Here is a 12,407-nt window from a genome sequence, read left to right on the forward strand (position 1 = left end):
GTGACCTCAGAAGACTTGAGTCAGGGTGGAGAGAGGTCTTCTTCCCTTGGCCATGTTTAGCTGGGGGTGAGCCTCACTTTCTTTGTCCCCAACCCCTGGATACCAACATTCTCCTTTTTGCTGTGTATTTAACTATTGTAAGTACCGTGCGTGGAATATCAGTGGAATCATATGATGTCCTTTTGTGTCTGGCTTATTCACTTAGCATAATGTCTTAAAGATTCGTCCACATTGTAGCAGGTATTGGAATTCCCTTCTTTTAAAAATTTTTTTTAAAAAATGTTTTATTATTTATTTTAGAGAGAGAGAGAGAGAGAGAGAGAGAGAGAGACAGAGTGTGAGCAGGGGAGGGGCAGAGAGAGAAGGAGACACAGAACTAGAAGCAGGCTCCAGGCTCTGAGCTGTAAGCACAGAGCCTGATGTGGGGCTCAAACTCACAAACCATGAGATCATTACCTGAGCCAAAGTCGGACCCTCAGGCGTCCCAAGGAATTCGCTTCTTTTTAAAGGCTGAATAATATTCCACTGCATATATATATATATATATATATATATATATATATATATGCATATATGTATATACACACAAACACACACATACCATACTTCGGTTATCTCTTTGTCCTTTGATGAACATTTGGGTTGTTTCCACCTTCTGGCTATTGTGAATCATGCTTCTATGAATATTGCTGTACAAAAATTTGTTTCAACCCCTACTTTCAATTCTTTTGGGTATATATCTGGAAGATTGTATGGCAATTGTATGTGTAATTTTTCTGGACCTGCTATACCATTTTCCATAGCAGCTGCACCATTTTTCATTTCCACCAACAATGCACAAAGGTTCCACTCTCTCCATATCCTTGCCAACACTTGTTTACTGTTTTTTTCTAACTAAAAAAATTAAAAACAAAAGAGCTACCCTGATGCGTGTGAAGTGGTGTCTTATTGTGGTTACTCTATTGTTCGATATCTCAATTCAGCCTTTCTCCTGAAGTCCTCAGTGTTTTCACACTGTTCCAGCCATCCATACAGTGTTACTGTGACATGAGCCTCAGTTTCCCATTAGCAGAAGGAGAAAGGAGACCATGGATCTTACCTTGGAAGTAAGAATGGCCATGGTCACCCTTTGTTCTGTGTGCAGTGCAGGCCTCGCAGTGCCTGTTGGCCAGGCCCATGGGGCGTCACCTTGGGCTGGGACATGGGCTGTGGGAGGAAGAAGCAGGTATCTTGGTGTGGGTCCTCACCTCTGCAGTGGGACTGCCAGGCCACGGGGAGAGTCTGATACTTGCTGGCTCAGGGCAGAAAATGCCTGTGGCTCCTCATGTGAGTTTGAGTTATTTTCACTGGGTTAGAAGAAAAATACCCCGTGGGTTCTGGCTGAGGGTTTTCTGTGGCAGATTCCTGGGATACAGTCTGAATTCATTCCTGATTCTGAGAAGGAACTGAAGCAATCCCCCAGGCATTCAAAGTGGAATTTAGGGTAAGCTGCTTGACCCAGAGAGGACTCCCCATGATCGGCCAGCAAGGGTGCCCCCTCCTGGACTGGCCAGGAACTCGGTTTTGGACCTGGCAATTCCGGGGCTGATGAAAAGAAACATTTTAGCTAATACTTAACCATAGTGTTTAATATGTACCTGACATGGTTTTAAGTGGCTTACCTTATGAGCTCTCTGGATCCTCATGACAACGTTATGAGGTAGGGACTGTTATTATCTCCGTTTAACTTATGACGGAATGCAGGCCCAGGGCGATTAAGTAACTGGTCCCATGTCACACAGCTGGTAAGTGAAGCTGGGATCTGAATCTAGGCACCCTGGCTCCAGACTCAGGCTTTGAGAGATTTGAAGAAAGGATCAAAGCCAGGGGCCTGATGTAGTCAGACATCGCTTTTCCAGGACACTTCATAGTTTATAGTGTTTTTATATGTTTCATTTACTCTCCATGACAACTCCGTGAGGCAGATCTTCGTGTCGTTCTCATTTTGACAGAGGTGGAAACTGAGGCCCAGGGCCGTTCTGGAATTTTCTCAGGGAAGCCAGGTGGAGCGTGCCAAGGATGTGCAGAAAAGGGAACCGGTGTATGCCGTTGGTGGGAACGTAAATTGGTGCAGCCACTGTGGAGAACAGTGAACTTCCTCAGACACTTAAAAATAGAAATACCCCATGATCCAGCAATCCCACTTCTGGGTGTACATCCAAAGGAAATGAAAACAAGCTGTTGAAGAGATACCTGCACTCCCATGTTTATTGCATCATTACTCACAATAGCCAAGATATGGAAACAACCCAAGTGTCTGTCAGTGGAAGAGTGGATAAAGAACGTGTGTGTGTGTGTGTGTGTGTGTGTGTGTGTAGACACAATATGTATACACACTCTCTGTGTGTATACACACACACACACACACACACACACACAGAAATACTATCCATAAGAAAGAAGGAAATCTTGCCATTTGCAACAACATGGTTGGACCTTGAGGATAATATGCTAAGAGAGATTAGTCAGACAGAGAAAGACAAATACTACATGATGATATTGCTTATGTGTTGAATCAAAAAAAGCGAAACTCCTAGAAACAACTAGAATGATGGTTACCAGGGGCTGGCTGGGAGGGGGCAAGGACTGGGGGAGATGATGGTGAAAGGGCACAAACTGGCACCTAGAAGATGAGTAAGTTCTGGAGATCTAGTGCACAGCACAGCAGCTCCAATGAACAGTACTGTGTTATACACGTGAGAGCTGCTAAGAGACTAGATCTGGAATGTTCTGACCACAAGAAAGAAATGATTATGAGAGGTGTTGGAGGGGTTAGCTAACGGTATCGTGGCCATCATTACAATTACAATATATAAATGTGTCAAATCAGCAGGTTGTATGCCTTAAACACACGCATTGTTATAGGTCAATTATATCTCAAAGACAAAACAGGAACGTAAGGAGAGAAAAAAATAAAACAAACCAAGAAAGTTGTTTTGGAGCTGCCCTTGACCCTGTGTGACTCCACTCCGGTCCCTTTTCCATAATCCCTTTTCTTGCTGCCCGGGGTTGGCTTTGCCAAGGCCAAGGCAGAGCTCCCACTTGCTTCCTGCTTGTGGCTTTGGCCACGTCTTCACCCCTGAGAGCTGTCAGTGCCTCGGCCTTTCTGTGCTGCCCTGGCTGTGTGTTCATCACAGTTGGTCTGAGCTGGCTGAGCACAGCCGAGCAGGACAGTGTCTGCAGAGCATGGGAAGCCCAGTGCAGCCCAGTGAAGAATGGGGAGGAGCTCAGAAACCATCAGGCTGGGAAAGAAAGTGGGGCAGGCGGGACACTTCTTAAGGTCTGGGGAGGGGAATTTGTCCTTTATCCTGTGTCCAGTGGGAGCCCCTGAAGGCTTTGAGGAAGACAATGGCAGGCTTGAGCTGGCCCTTAGGAGGCTGACTTTAGTCTCTGTGTGTCGAATGGCTCTGGGCCTCACCTGGCTGAGTCCCAAAAGCCCATCTTCCTAGGTTGCCTATGACTTCCTTCTGCAACTTGTCTGTCACTGAGTGTCGCTGTCTGTGTGGGGCTGTAAGCTCTCAAAGGTCGCTGGCTTTTGTAGGGCACCACTGTCTGTGTTTCTTTTGCTGGCTAGTGGCTGCAAAGCCCACGCCTGGGCACCCTGGCTTTGTTTGACCCTCCCACGGCAATGCAAGGCAGGCATCATGGTGTTCCTGGTATCCGGAACTTACAGACGAGCCAGCTGGGCACCAAACCTAGGATTCTCCCTGGGATGGCTTCTTTCTCTGGAAAACTCCTGTTGATCTTCCCAGATGCTTCCTCTCCTGTGATGGCTGTTGGCTTTCTCGCAGAATATGAGCGCTGCTGTCCCTAAACCCTGACAATGCTTTATTTGTCCCAGACTTCATCGTGTTAGAGATATTTATCTTGTTTTCCCAGGTAGCACCTTGAGGGTCCGGTCTCTGTTATGTCTGCACCCAGCTCAGAGTTAAATCCTTAACTGGAGACAGTCGGCCAAGAATAGGCATTGTCTGTTGGCTGGCACGTATGTATTGTAGGCACTGGACGATAGCCATGAGTAGAGCAGAAGAAATTCCCCACCTGACCTTATGGGACTTGGCCTACTGGATCCTCTGCATGTGATCTCCACTTCCATAAATACCTTCTGAGGGACAGACAGACTTGATGTGCCCTTCTTCGGATCTGGGGCAAGGTTGTTTTTTGTGTTTTGTTTTTTTTTTTTGACATTTATTTATTTTTGATAGACAGTGAGAGACAGAGCGCGAGCTGGGGAGGGGCAGAGAGAGGGGGAGACACAGAATCCGAAGCAGGCTCCAGGCTCCGAGCCGTCAGCACAGAGCCCGACGTGGGGTTCGAACTCACAAACCGCGAGATCATGACCTGAGCTGAAGTCGGACGCTCAACAGACTGAGCCACCCAGGCGCCCCTGGAGTAATGTTTTATTTCAAGAAAGGGTCTTTGACAAGTTGAGAGACAAATTTAGAAGTGCTGCCTTTCAGGACAAGGGCTTATTTGTCTTGTGTCCTCCAGGCACTAACAGAACACAGTTCTCTGACGTTGGCAGGTTGTAGGTGTTGGCTACACATGCGTGGAATGATTGGAATAGAAGTAGATTATGGGTAAGATTTTACTCTAGGAGGGGAAGGTGACCTTCTCAGGCCCACTCAATTACCAGTCATGCACAATTAGGACACGGCCAGCCCTAAGAGTTCTCTGCAGAAAGAACTAGATGTTAGAGGCAGATAGGGACCTGACAGGATGCATTCAGACTACAAAAGAATTGGCTTGAATTCCAGACCTTGCCTCCAATCGGTTTTGTTCCCTCTCTTGGCATTTTCCCAGCTCTAGGACTCCCTTGTGAGTGTTAGAAGCAGCAACACACAGATGTCTTTCCAAGGCCACTTGGCTGAGACAGTGCCCAGCCTGGAGGAAGGAGAGAGGGGCCTCTGGGTGTGACAGAGCTCCCAGAGGATCTTCTCGCCAACACACTCGTCAGCTGTCAAGGCCACTGCAAACCAGAGAAGGGGCACCAGGACCGGGATGCCAGTGTTTCTAACAACTCACCCTGTGGTAGCAGAAAGGATGGTTCCTGGCTTGGCCATTGACCCAGCCCGGCAAGTTACTGTCCTAGCATGAGCGGGGGAGGGGCAGAGAGAGAGGGAGACACAGAATCCTAAGCAGGCTCCAGGCTCTGAGCTGTCAGCACAGAGCCCGACGTGGGGCTTGAGCTCATGAACCGTGAGATCCCGACCTGAGCTGAAGTCGGCTGCTTCACTGGCTGAGCCACCCAGGTGCCGTGGAGGCTGGGTTTCTGGTGTAGAAATTGTGATGGGCCCCCTTCCCTGGGTGGTTGGGGGAAGTGTCTATAATGAGATATCGCAGGCAAAGCATAGAACCCAGGGCTTGGCACAGAGAAAGCTACAATCAATGTGGGTGATGGTAGTGCTATTTGGAGATGCTGACCACCTTGACAGGTACCCTTGAGGCTGGGCAGGTGGGCACATGGTTTGAGAAGCTGCTCTAAGCAGGGTACTCCCGGAAGGAAATACGTAGAGAGATGTATATTTCCATCCAAAGTTTGCTTGCTCGTTCTGGAACAGAGCCATAGGAACAGGCAGATGACCCTGAAGTGTCACGAGTGTTTCTACCTCCACAGGGACAGGCAAGCCCGGGCTGCTGGCCAGGGCTGGGCCTGCCCTGCCGTTTCCAAGCTCTGAACCTCCATGCAGCCCATGTGGGTGAATCCAGGTGAATCGTGGGACTCTGGGTGACTCCCAGGGCTCTGGGCCCAGTCCTGACTTGCTCAGTGTACAGCCTGGGCTGCAGGTCTGGGTAAACATACTCTCTACCCCTTTGCAGTGCGCCGGTCCAAGGCTGCTGATGAAGAGAGGAGTCGCAGAGCCCAGCGTGCCAGGGACGAGTACCGGCGCCACTCACTCCGGGCCATCCAGAAGGGCACCGTTGCTGGCCTCAGCTCCATGTTCCAAGAGCTTGGCCAGAGCCAGGAGCAGGAGGCCAGACTTGACCACCACCTTCCCGGCCCAGGGCCACCGCCACCCCTTGCTGTACCTGTCAGGTGGGTCTGGGGGACTCTGCAAATGCAGTGTGGCTGGAGGATCCAGTCCTGTCTCTGCTCCAACTGCTGTGAAATTTGGAGCTAGTCATTTCCCCGCTATGGGACTCAGTGTCTCAGTCTGCATAATGGGGCAGGAGGGGACAGTGAGGAGTCTGGTCGGAGATTTCTAGTAGCCCCGGAGTTCTGGGAGTCTTAACATTTTGGGTCTAGGATTCCTTTGAGAATCTAAAGAAAGCTGTGTACAGTCTTGCTTCCAAAATGTGCATATGAACATACCCCAAAATGTCTGCATATAATTTCAAGCTCTTCAGGGTCTACAGATACCGGGTTAAGAACTTGTAATATAAGACCTCAAATGGGTTAAATATGGTCCAGCAGCTTGGAAACCAGTGTTGGCTGCTGTTTCTAACCGCAGGTGGCGCTGGTGCATCCTGGGTTCTGATACCGGGTTTGCAGGTGAGTGTGCTTGAGTGCAGGGGGGTCATCTCAGGAGTGCTTTGGCAAGGACACTTAAGTGACTGCCCATGCTCGCCAGACCCACGGTCAAGAGGTTGCCTGGAGCGTCTCCTTAGACCAGCCCCGAGGTTGGTCCCCGCACGTCCATCACTGCTGAGCAGCTCCTGCCCCGGTGAGGGTGGACAGTGAGTGTTTGCTGCTTCCCCGAACCACAGTTAACTTGCAGGACAGTCCGTTCACTCCCAGATGACAGTGGCTTGTCTGAGTTTTGCTTTAATTGGGATTTAGGATTATTCATAACCCCTTCTCCCTCTCCCCGCCCTCTAGGGAGATCTGACCATGTCTGCATTTCTCCTTTCCTTCCTCCCTCCCTCCCTTGTCATTTATGATTCACAAACCAGGAAGTTTAAAAAGAAATATGGAAAAAGACAGACTTCCATTCCTGCCTCCACCTACTTGGTTTTCCCGTGCCCCGTGGGTGGGAGCACTGTTCTTAGTTTATGTGTGCCTGCCCACTTCTGTCGTGTAGTTGCTGACGTGAAAAGTCGTAAAAAGTCCTAGCCCAGTCTCTCTCTCTCTTTTTTTTTTTATAAGAAAAGGTTGCATGCTGTATACATGGCTCTGCTTTTCGCATCAATTCTTAGCTATTCATTTATTTTTATTTAGTTTTCTTTTTTTAAAAATATTTTTAAGTAATCTCTACACCCAACATGGGGCTCAAACTCACAACCTGGAGATGAAGAGTCACATGCTCCCCTGACTGAGCCATCCAGTGCCCCTATTTAGTTTTCTTTCTTTCTTTCTTTCTTTCTTTCTTTCTTTCTTTCTTTCTTTCTTTCTTTCTTCCTTCCTTCCTTCCTTCCTTCCTTCCTTCCTTCCTTCCTTCCTTCCTTCCTTTCAGTGAGAGAGACAGAGAGAGAGAGAGAGCATGATGAGGGAGGGACACAGAGAGAGGGAGGGAGAGAATCCCAAGTAGGCTCCATTCTGTCAGTGCAGATCCGATGTAGGGCTTGATCCCGTGACCCTGGGATCATGATCTGAGCCAGAAGTGAGAGTCAGACCCTTCACCCACTCAGCCACCCAGGTGCTCCTAGTTTCCTTTTTTATAGTTATGTCGTATTCTACTCCATAGATGTGCTAGAAGTTAATTATCAAAAACTACTGGTGGACATTAGAGTTGTTTGAAATCTTTGGTTATTACCAACAGTGCCCTTAAAGAATAGCCTTGTAGACACTCATCTGACACACGGCGGCCACAGGCGGGAGGCCTATGAGCGGCCGGGAAAATGCCTTTTCTTTCTCTCAGACATCTCCTCCTGTCCTCTTTTTCATTCCCACCTGTGTGGCTTTTTTTCGAACCAAGTGACAACAGTTCTCTTTGGGGAAAAGTAATAACAGTTGGTACATTATAATCTGCAAAGTGCCTTTAAGCACCTGGACTCATTTAATGGTCTCCACAGGCGTGAGTGTGGGCATCGTGCTTATTCATCTCATAGTGGCCCCCCCCTCCTCTCCCCTCCTCTCCCCTCCTCTCCCCTCCTCTCCCTTCCTCTCCCCTCCTCCTCCTTCTCCCCGCTCTTCTGGTCCCCTCCCCCTCCCTCCCTGACTTTCCACATCCCTGCTGTCTTCTCAGCAGGACTTGGGAGCGCCCACGGAGACCTGTCTCCAGGGAAGTCATAGTCCGCTGGTTTAAGGAGGAGCAGCTGCCTCGCCGCGCTGGCTTTGAGAGGAACACCAAATCCATCGCCCCCTGGTTCCATGGTAGGATGGCTTTCCGGGCCCCTGGGGTGGATAATTTCCACGTGTCCACCTCTCTCTGGGGTTGGCAGGAGGTCCTGAAGGACTGCGGTCATCAGGGCTAGTGGAGGACTTTGGACTCTGCTACTTTCATGCTACCCCCACAAAGACTGGCTGGTCTCCCAGGGTTAAGGATTGGCTGTCCTGCGTCGCCTGGGTGAGAGTGGAGTGGAGAGAGGTCCCGTGGCTGTCCTCTGTTTGCTCATTGAATGTGCTGCGTTCAAGCCACAGGTTGTGATTTCCCCAGGGCCTGAGCTGAACTACTGAGTGGCCTTCATCAAGGCCCTCAGGGACCAAGGCAGACATGTACGAGCAGGGGTCCAGGACACGGAAGGCACCAGGGATTTCTAATGTGCGTTCCTCTCTCTCTGCTGGGGAGGGATGATCACGATCTTGCTCACTGCTTTTACTCACAGACTCCTTGACCATCGGGGCCTCCTCAGAGGTGTCTTCCCTATACACCCAAGCGTGAGCTCTCCGTGAGCTCTCACTGCACCGTGAGCTCCTGGTAGGCAGGGCCCACATCTCGTTGTCTAAGCCTGCATCCCAGATCCCGGCCATAGGCTGGCACACAGCAGGCTCTGAACAAGTACTTGTTGCTGAGATGACAGAATGGCTGAATGAAGAGGTCAGGGTCACCCAAGCATAGAACATGAGAGCTGGAAGCCTCCCTGGAAGTGTCTCATTCCTCATTTTATAGATAAGGAGACAGGTCCAGGTCAGGGAGGACATTTTCATAATGTCACCAACAGACTGGTAAGGTTCAAGAACACATCTCAAGCTCATGACCCCATCCAGTGATCTGAACCTGTAGAGGCCTCAGACAGGGAAACAGGATTGTGATTTCAGCAGAGACTTGCTACAGTGAAATAAGAGTGGCTACTGGCCATCAGACTCTTCTGTATCAGTTAGCTGTTGCTACATAACAAATCACCCCAAAACTCAGTAGTTGAAAACAAATAAGCATTTATTATTTATTCATACTTTTTTTTAAATGTTTGTTTATTTTTGAGAGAGAGAGTGCACGAGTAGTGGAGGGACAGAGAGAGAGAGGGGGACAGAATCTGAAGCAGGCTTCAGCCTCTGAACTGTTAGCACAGAGCCCGATGCTGGGCTGGAACCCATAAGCCATGAGACCGTGACCTGAGCCAAAGTCGGATGCTTAACCGAATGAGCCACCCAGGCACCCCAATTTATTCATAAGTTTCTGAATCAACTAGGCAGTTCTTCTGGAATGGGCCAGGCTCAGATGATCTGAGCTGAGCTTGCTTGTGTGTCCCCAGACAGCAGGCTGGTCTCCTGGGTGCTGGCTTATCCGGGATAGACTTGACCGAGACATCTCCTCTCTGCTCCATGTGGTGTCATATTGTCCAGCAGCCTGGCCAGACTGTCAGGTTTCTCTGGATGAATTGTCTCCTGGCCTTGCTCCCTGAGTCTTCCCTCCCTTGTCAGCACTGAGCCGAGGTTTGCCTGAGGGCTCCTCTGGTCAGAATTGATCTCACCTGCCACAGTTAGCATCCATCAGACCCTTACCTGCCTTTGTTGCACTTCTGCCTGCTTCCTGGGAGCTTGGCCAACCTCCCCTTGGCCTGTGTGCCCTCTGGCGGTGTGAATTGCCAACCTGCTTCCTGGCCAGCTTCCATGTGTTCTCAATTCCATCCGGATGTAGACATGACCCCAGTGTCATGATGGGCACTAGAGACTGTGGGATCTCAAGGGCTACTAGGGAGGCCCTCACAGGCAAGCTGTGGGCATGGCTCCAGCTCCAGAAAAGACAGCTGGAGTGAAATCATGCAGACATCATGCAGGGGCGAGCAAGGCCACGTACGCCTTCATCCCCATCTTCAAGAGCCTAAAGAGCTTGTGAACTCCTAAGTATAGGCAGTCACAACATTACAGATGGGGTGAACTGTAGCATTTTTCAGGGACTGTCCCAGGTCATAAAGGTCACAGAGGCACCATCCAGTTCATGCAAGAGTATCTTCAGTGGTCTGCCTGTTTCACTCTGACCCCTGTACAATTTATCATTCACACAGCGTCCTGAGAATATTTTAAATATAAGTCAGATCCTGTCACTCGCCTGCTTAATACCCATTGCTTACTTCCCTTTATACTTGCAGTGAACTTCAAACTTCATGCTTGGGCCTGCAGGTCCCCAGATGATGGGTCTTGCTTCCTGCTTCAGCCTTATACCACAATTCTCCCCTTGTCCACCTTGCTTCCACAGCTCTGGCATTTTTCTTCTTCAGACAAGCCATTTTCTACCCCAGGCCCTTTGCACTTGCTTTTAATCTATTTGGTATTGCTCGTTTCCTAGCTTTTTTTGCATGGATGATGCATTCTTATTTCTCATCTCAAATATCCCCTTTTCCCAAAAGGCCCTTTCCTGAATCCTTACCTAGAGCAGCCTTTGTCAATTTCTCTCACTTTATTACACTTATCTCTTTAAGAGTGCTCCCTCGGGACTCCTGGGTGGCTCAGTCAGTTAAGCGTCTGACTCTTGATTTCAGCTTAGGTCATGATCTCACTATTTGTGAGTTTGAGCCCCATGTCGGGCTCTGCTTTGTTGGCACAGATTCTCGGTCTCCCTCTCCCCCTCTCTGTCTCTCTCTCTCTCAGAAAAATAAATAAACATTAAAAAAAAAAAAGAGTGCTCACCCAATTGATATTTATCTTGTTGTTTGCTTTTGTGTATTCTCCTCCCTTAACATAAGCCTGTGAAACTAAGGACCTTATTCATTTTCCCTGGATGCCTGCCATAGTAAGTGTCCATAGAAAGAATAGAAGACGGTGGAAGTGAAGTGTCAGTTTAGATCCCAGTCTTTCTGGTCCCCATGAACAGCCATTGCTTCTGTGCACTGGGCCCTGGTGGGTGTGTGGGGCCCCTCAGGGTCTGATGAGTGAGGTTAAGCTAGAGCCATCTGCTTGTAGACGCCTTCCTTCTCCAGGCCTCCACTTATCCAACAGAAGGATGGAGAGGCTCTTTATGGCCCAGAAGGAAGGGAGTCAACATTCACAGGTGACTGAGCGACACGTCCTCGAAGCCGGTCCTGGGGGATGCCCTGCCTGTCACTCCCAGTTTTGTGTCCCTGTAGCCCTAAGAGAGCTTGAATCATTGTTTTCCTTTTCATTTATCCATTGGGGTCATGGAAACACAACGGTAGCGTCTCAGGCACCTATGTGGTGCAGCTCAGGAGTTCTGTGGAGATGGGGCTTTGCAGGGGCCCTGCGTGCTGGTGGCAGCCAGCAGGGAAGGCATGACACAGGGACTCCAATTGATCTCTAGCTTTATTTTCTCTCCTGATGGAAAAAATGTAATTTTTATATTGTCACAGGACAAACAGAGCCATGATTTAGGTCTCGTAATTTATGTAACTGATTTCATGTTCTTTTGACAGTTCTATCATAAAGTATGTGAGAAAGTTGCTAATACACAGACCGGAGCTATTTAGTGACAGAGTTTTTATTTGATCTGTGACAGAATGGAAGAAAAAGGCTCATGTATGGAGGGTGGCCGACCGTCTTTGCTTGGAGAGGACTGAGTCGTGTTCTAAGATGATAGCCTTTCCTCAGTTTCAGTGTTCAAATGTTCCATCATCTTTTATGAATTGGTGGTGACAAGTAAGCAGTAGTTATTTTTATATATTGCCTTTGCTCAGAAGAGTAAAAAATGTAGCAGCCCCATGCTGGTTTCCAAACTCTTGAGAGTAACTTTGCTCATACCTAAAATCCCAAAGCCTGGAACGACTGGTATGGTCCAACTTCTGCCCCAACGTAGGCATTTCCTGACAGCATCTCTGAGAGCCTCCCCCGTACCAAACCTTCCAGAGATGGAGCTACTGACCATAGTGTGCCCAGACAGCCTGCACCCATTTAATTGTTAGGGAGACTTTGCCCCAGGTTGGCTGGGGGCCCTGCCTTCAACTGGTCTTGGCAGACATCTTAGCGGGGGTGGCTCCGCTCCCTGTATCTCCCATGCTCCTCCTGGGGACCGGCAGGCTGGCCCACGCACGCTCTTCTCAGGGACCAGAGACCAAGTGGCATTCTTGGCTTGTGAATCTAGTCTTTGAAGCAGGAC

At 49.2% G+C, this 12,407-nt stretch overlaps 1 protein-coding gene across 1 annotated transcript in view; it reads left to right on the forward strand.

The window, feature by feature from the left end:
* The window catches only part of SH2D4B (SH2 domain containing 4B), a 65,814-nt gene that overhangs the window by 25,305 nt on the left and 28,102 nt on the right, over nucleotides 1–12,407 (forward strand). The window contains exons 4-5 of the mRNA XM_027062436.2: nucleotides 5,860–6,076; nucleotides 8,169–8,293. Of these exons, the coding sequence (XP_026918237.1) occupies nucleotides 5,860–6,076; nucleotides 8,169–8,293 (342 nt within the window). The remainder of the gene's footprint in view (nucleotides 1–5,859; nucleotides 6,077–8,168; nucleotides 8,294–12,407) is intronic.

Source organism: Acinonyx jubatus, chromosome D2, assembly GCF_027475565.1.
Source record: "Acinonyx jubatus isolate Ajub_Pintada_27869175 chromosome D2, VMU_Ajub_asm_v1.0, whole genome shotgun sequence".
In the NCBI taxonomy this organism is placed as follows: domain Eukaryota; kingdom Metazoa; phylum Chordata; class Mammalia; order Carnivora; family Felidae; genus Acinonyx; species Acinonyx jubatus.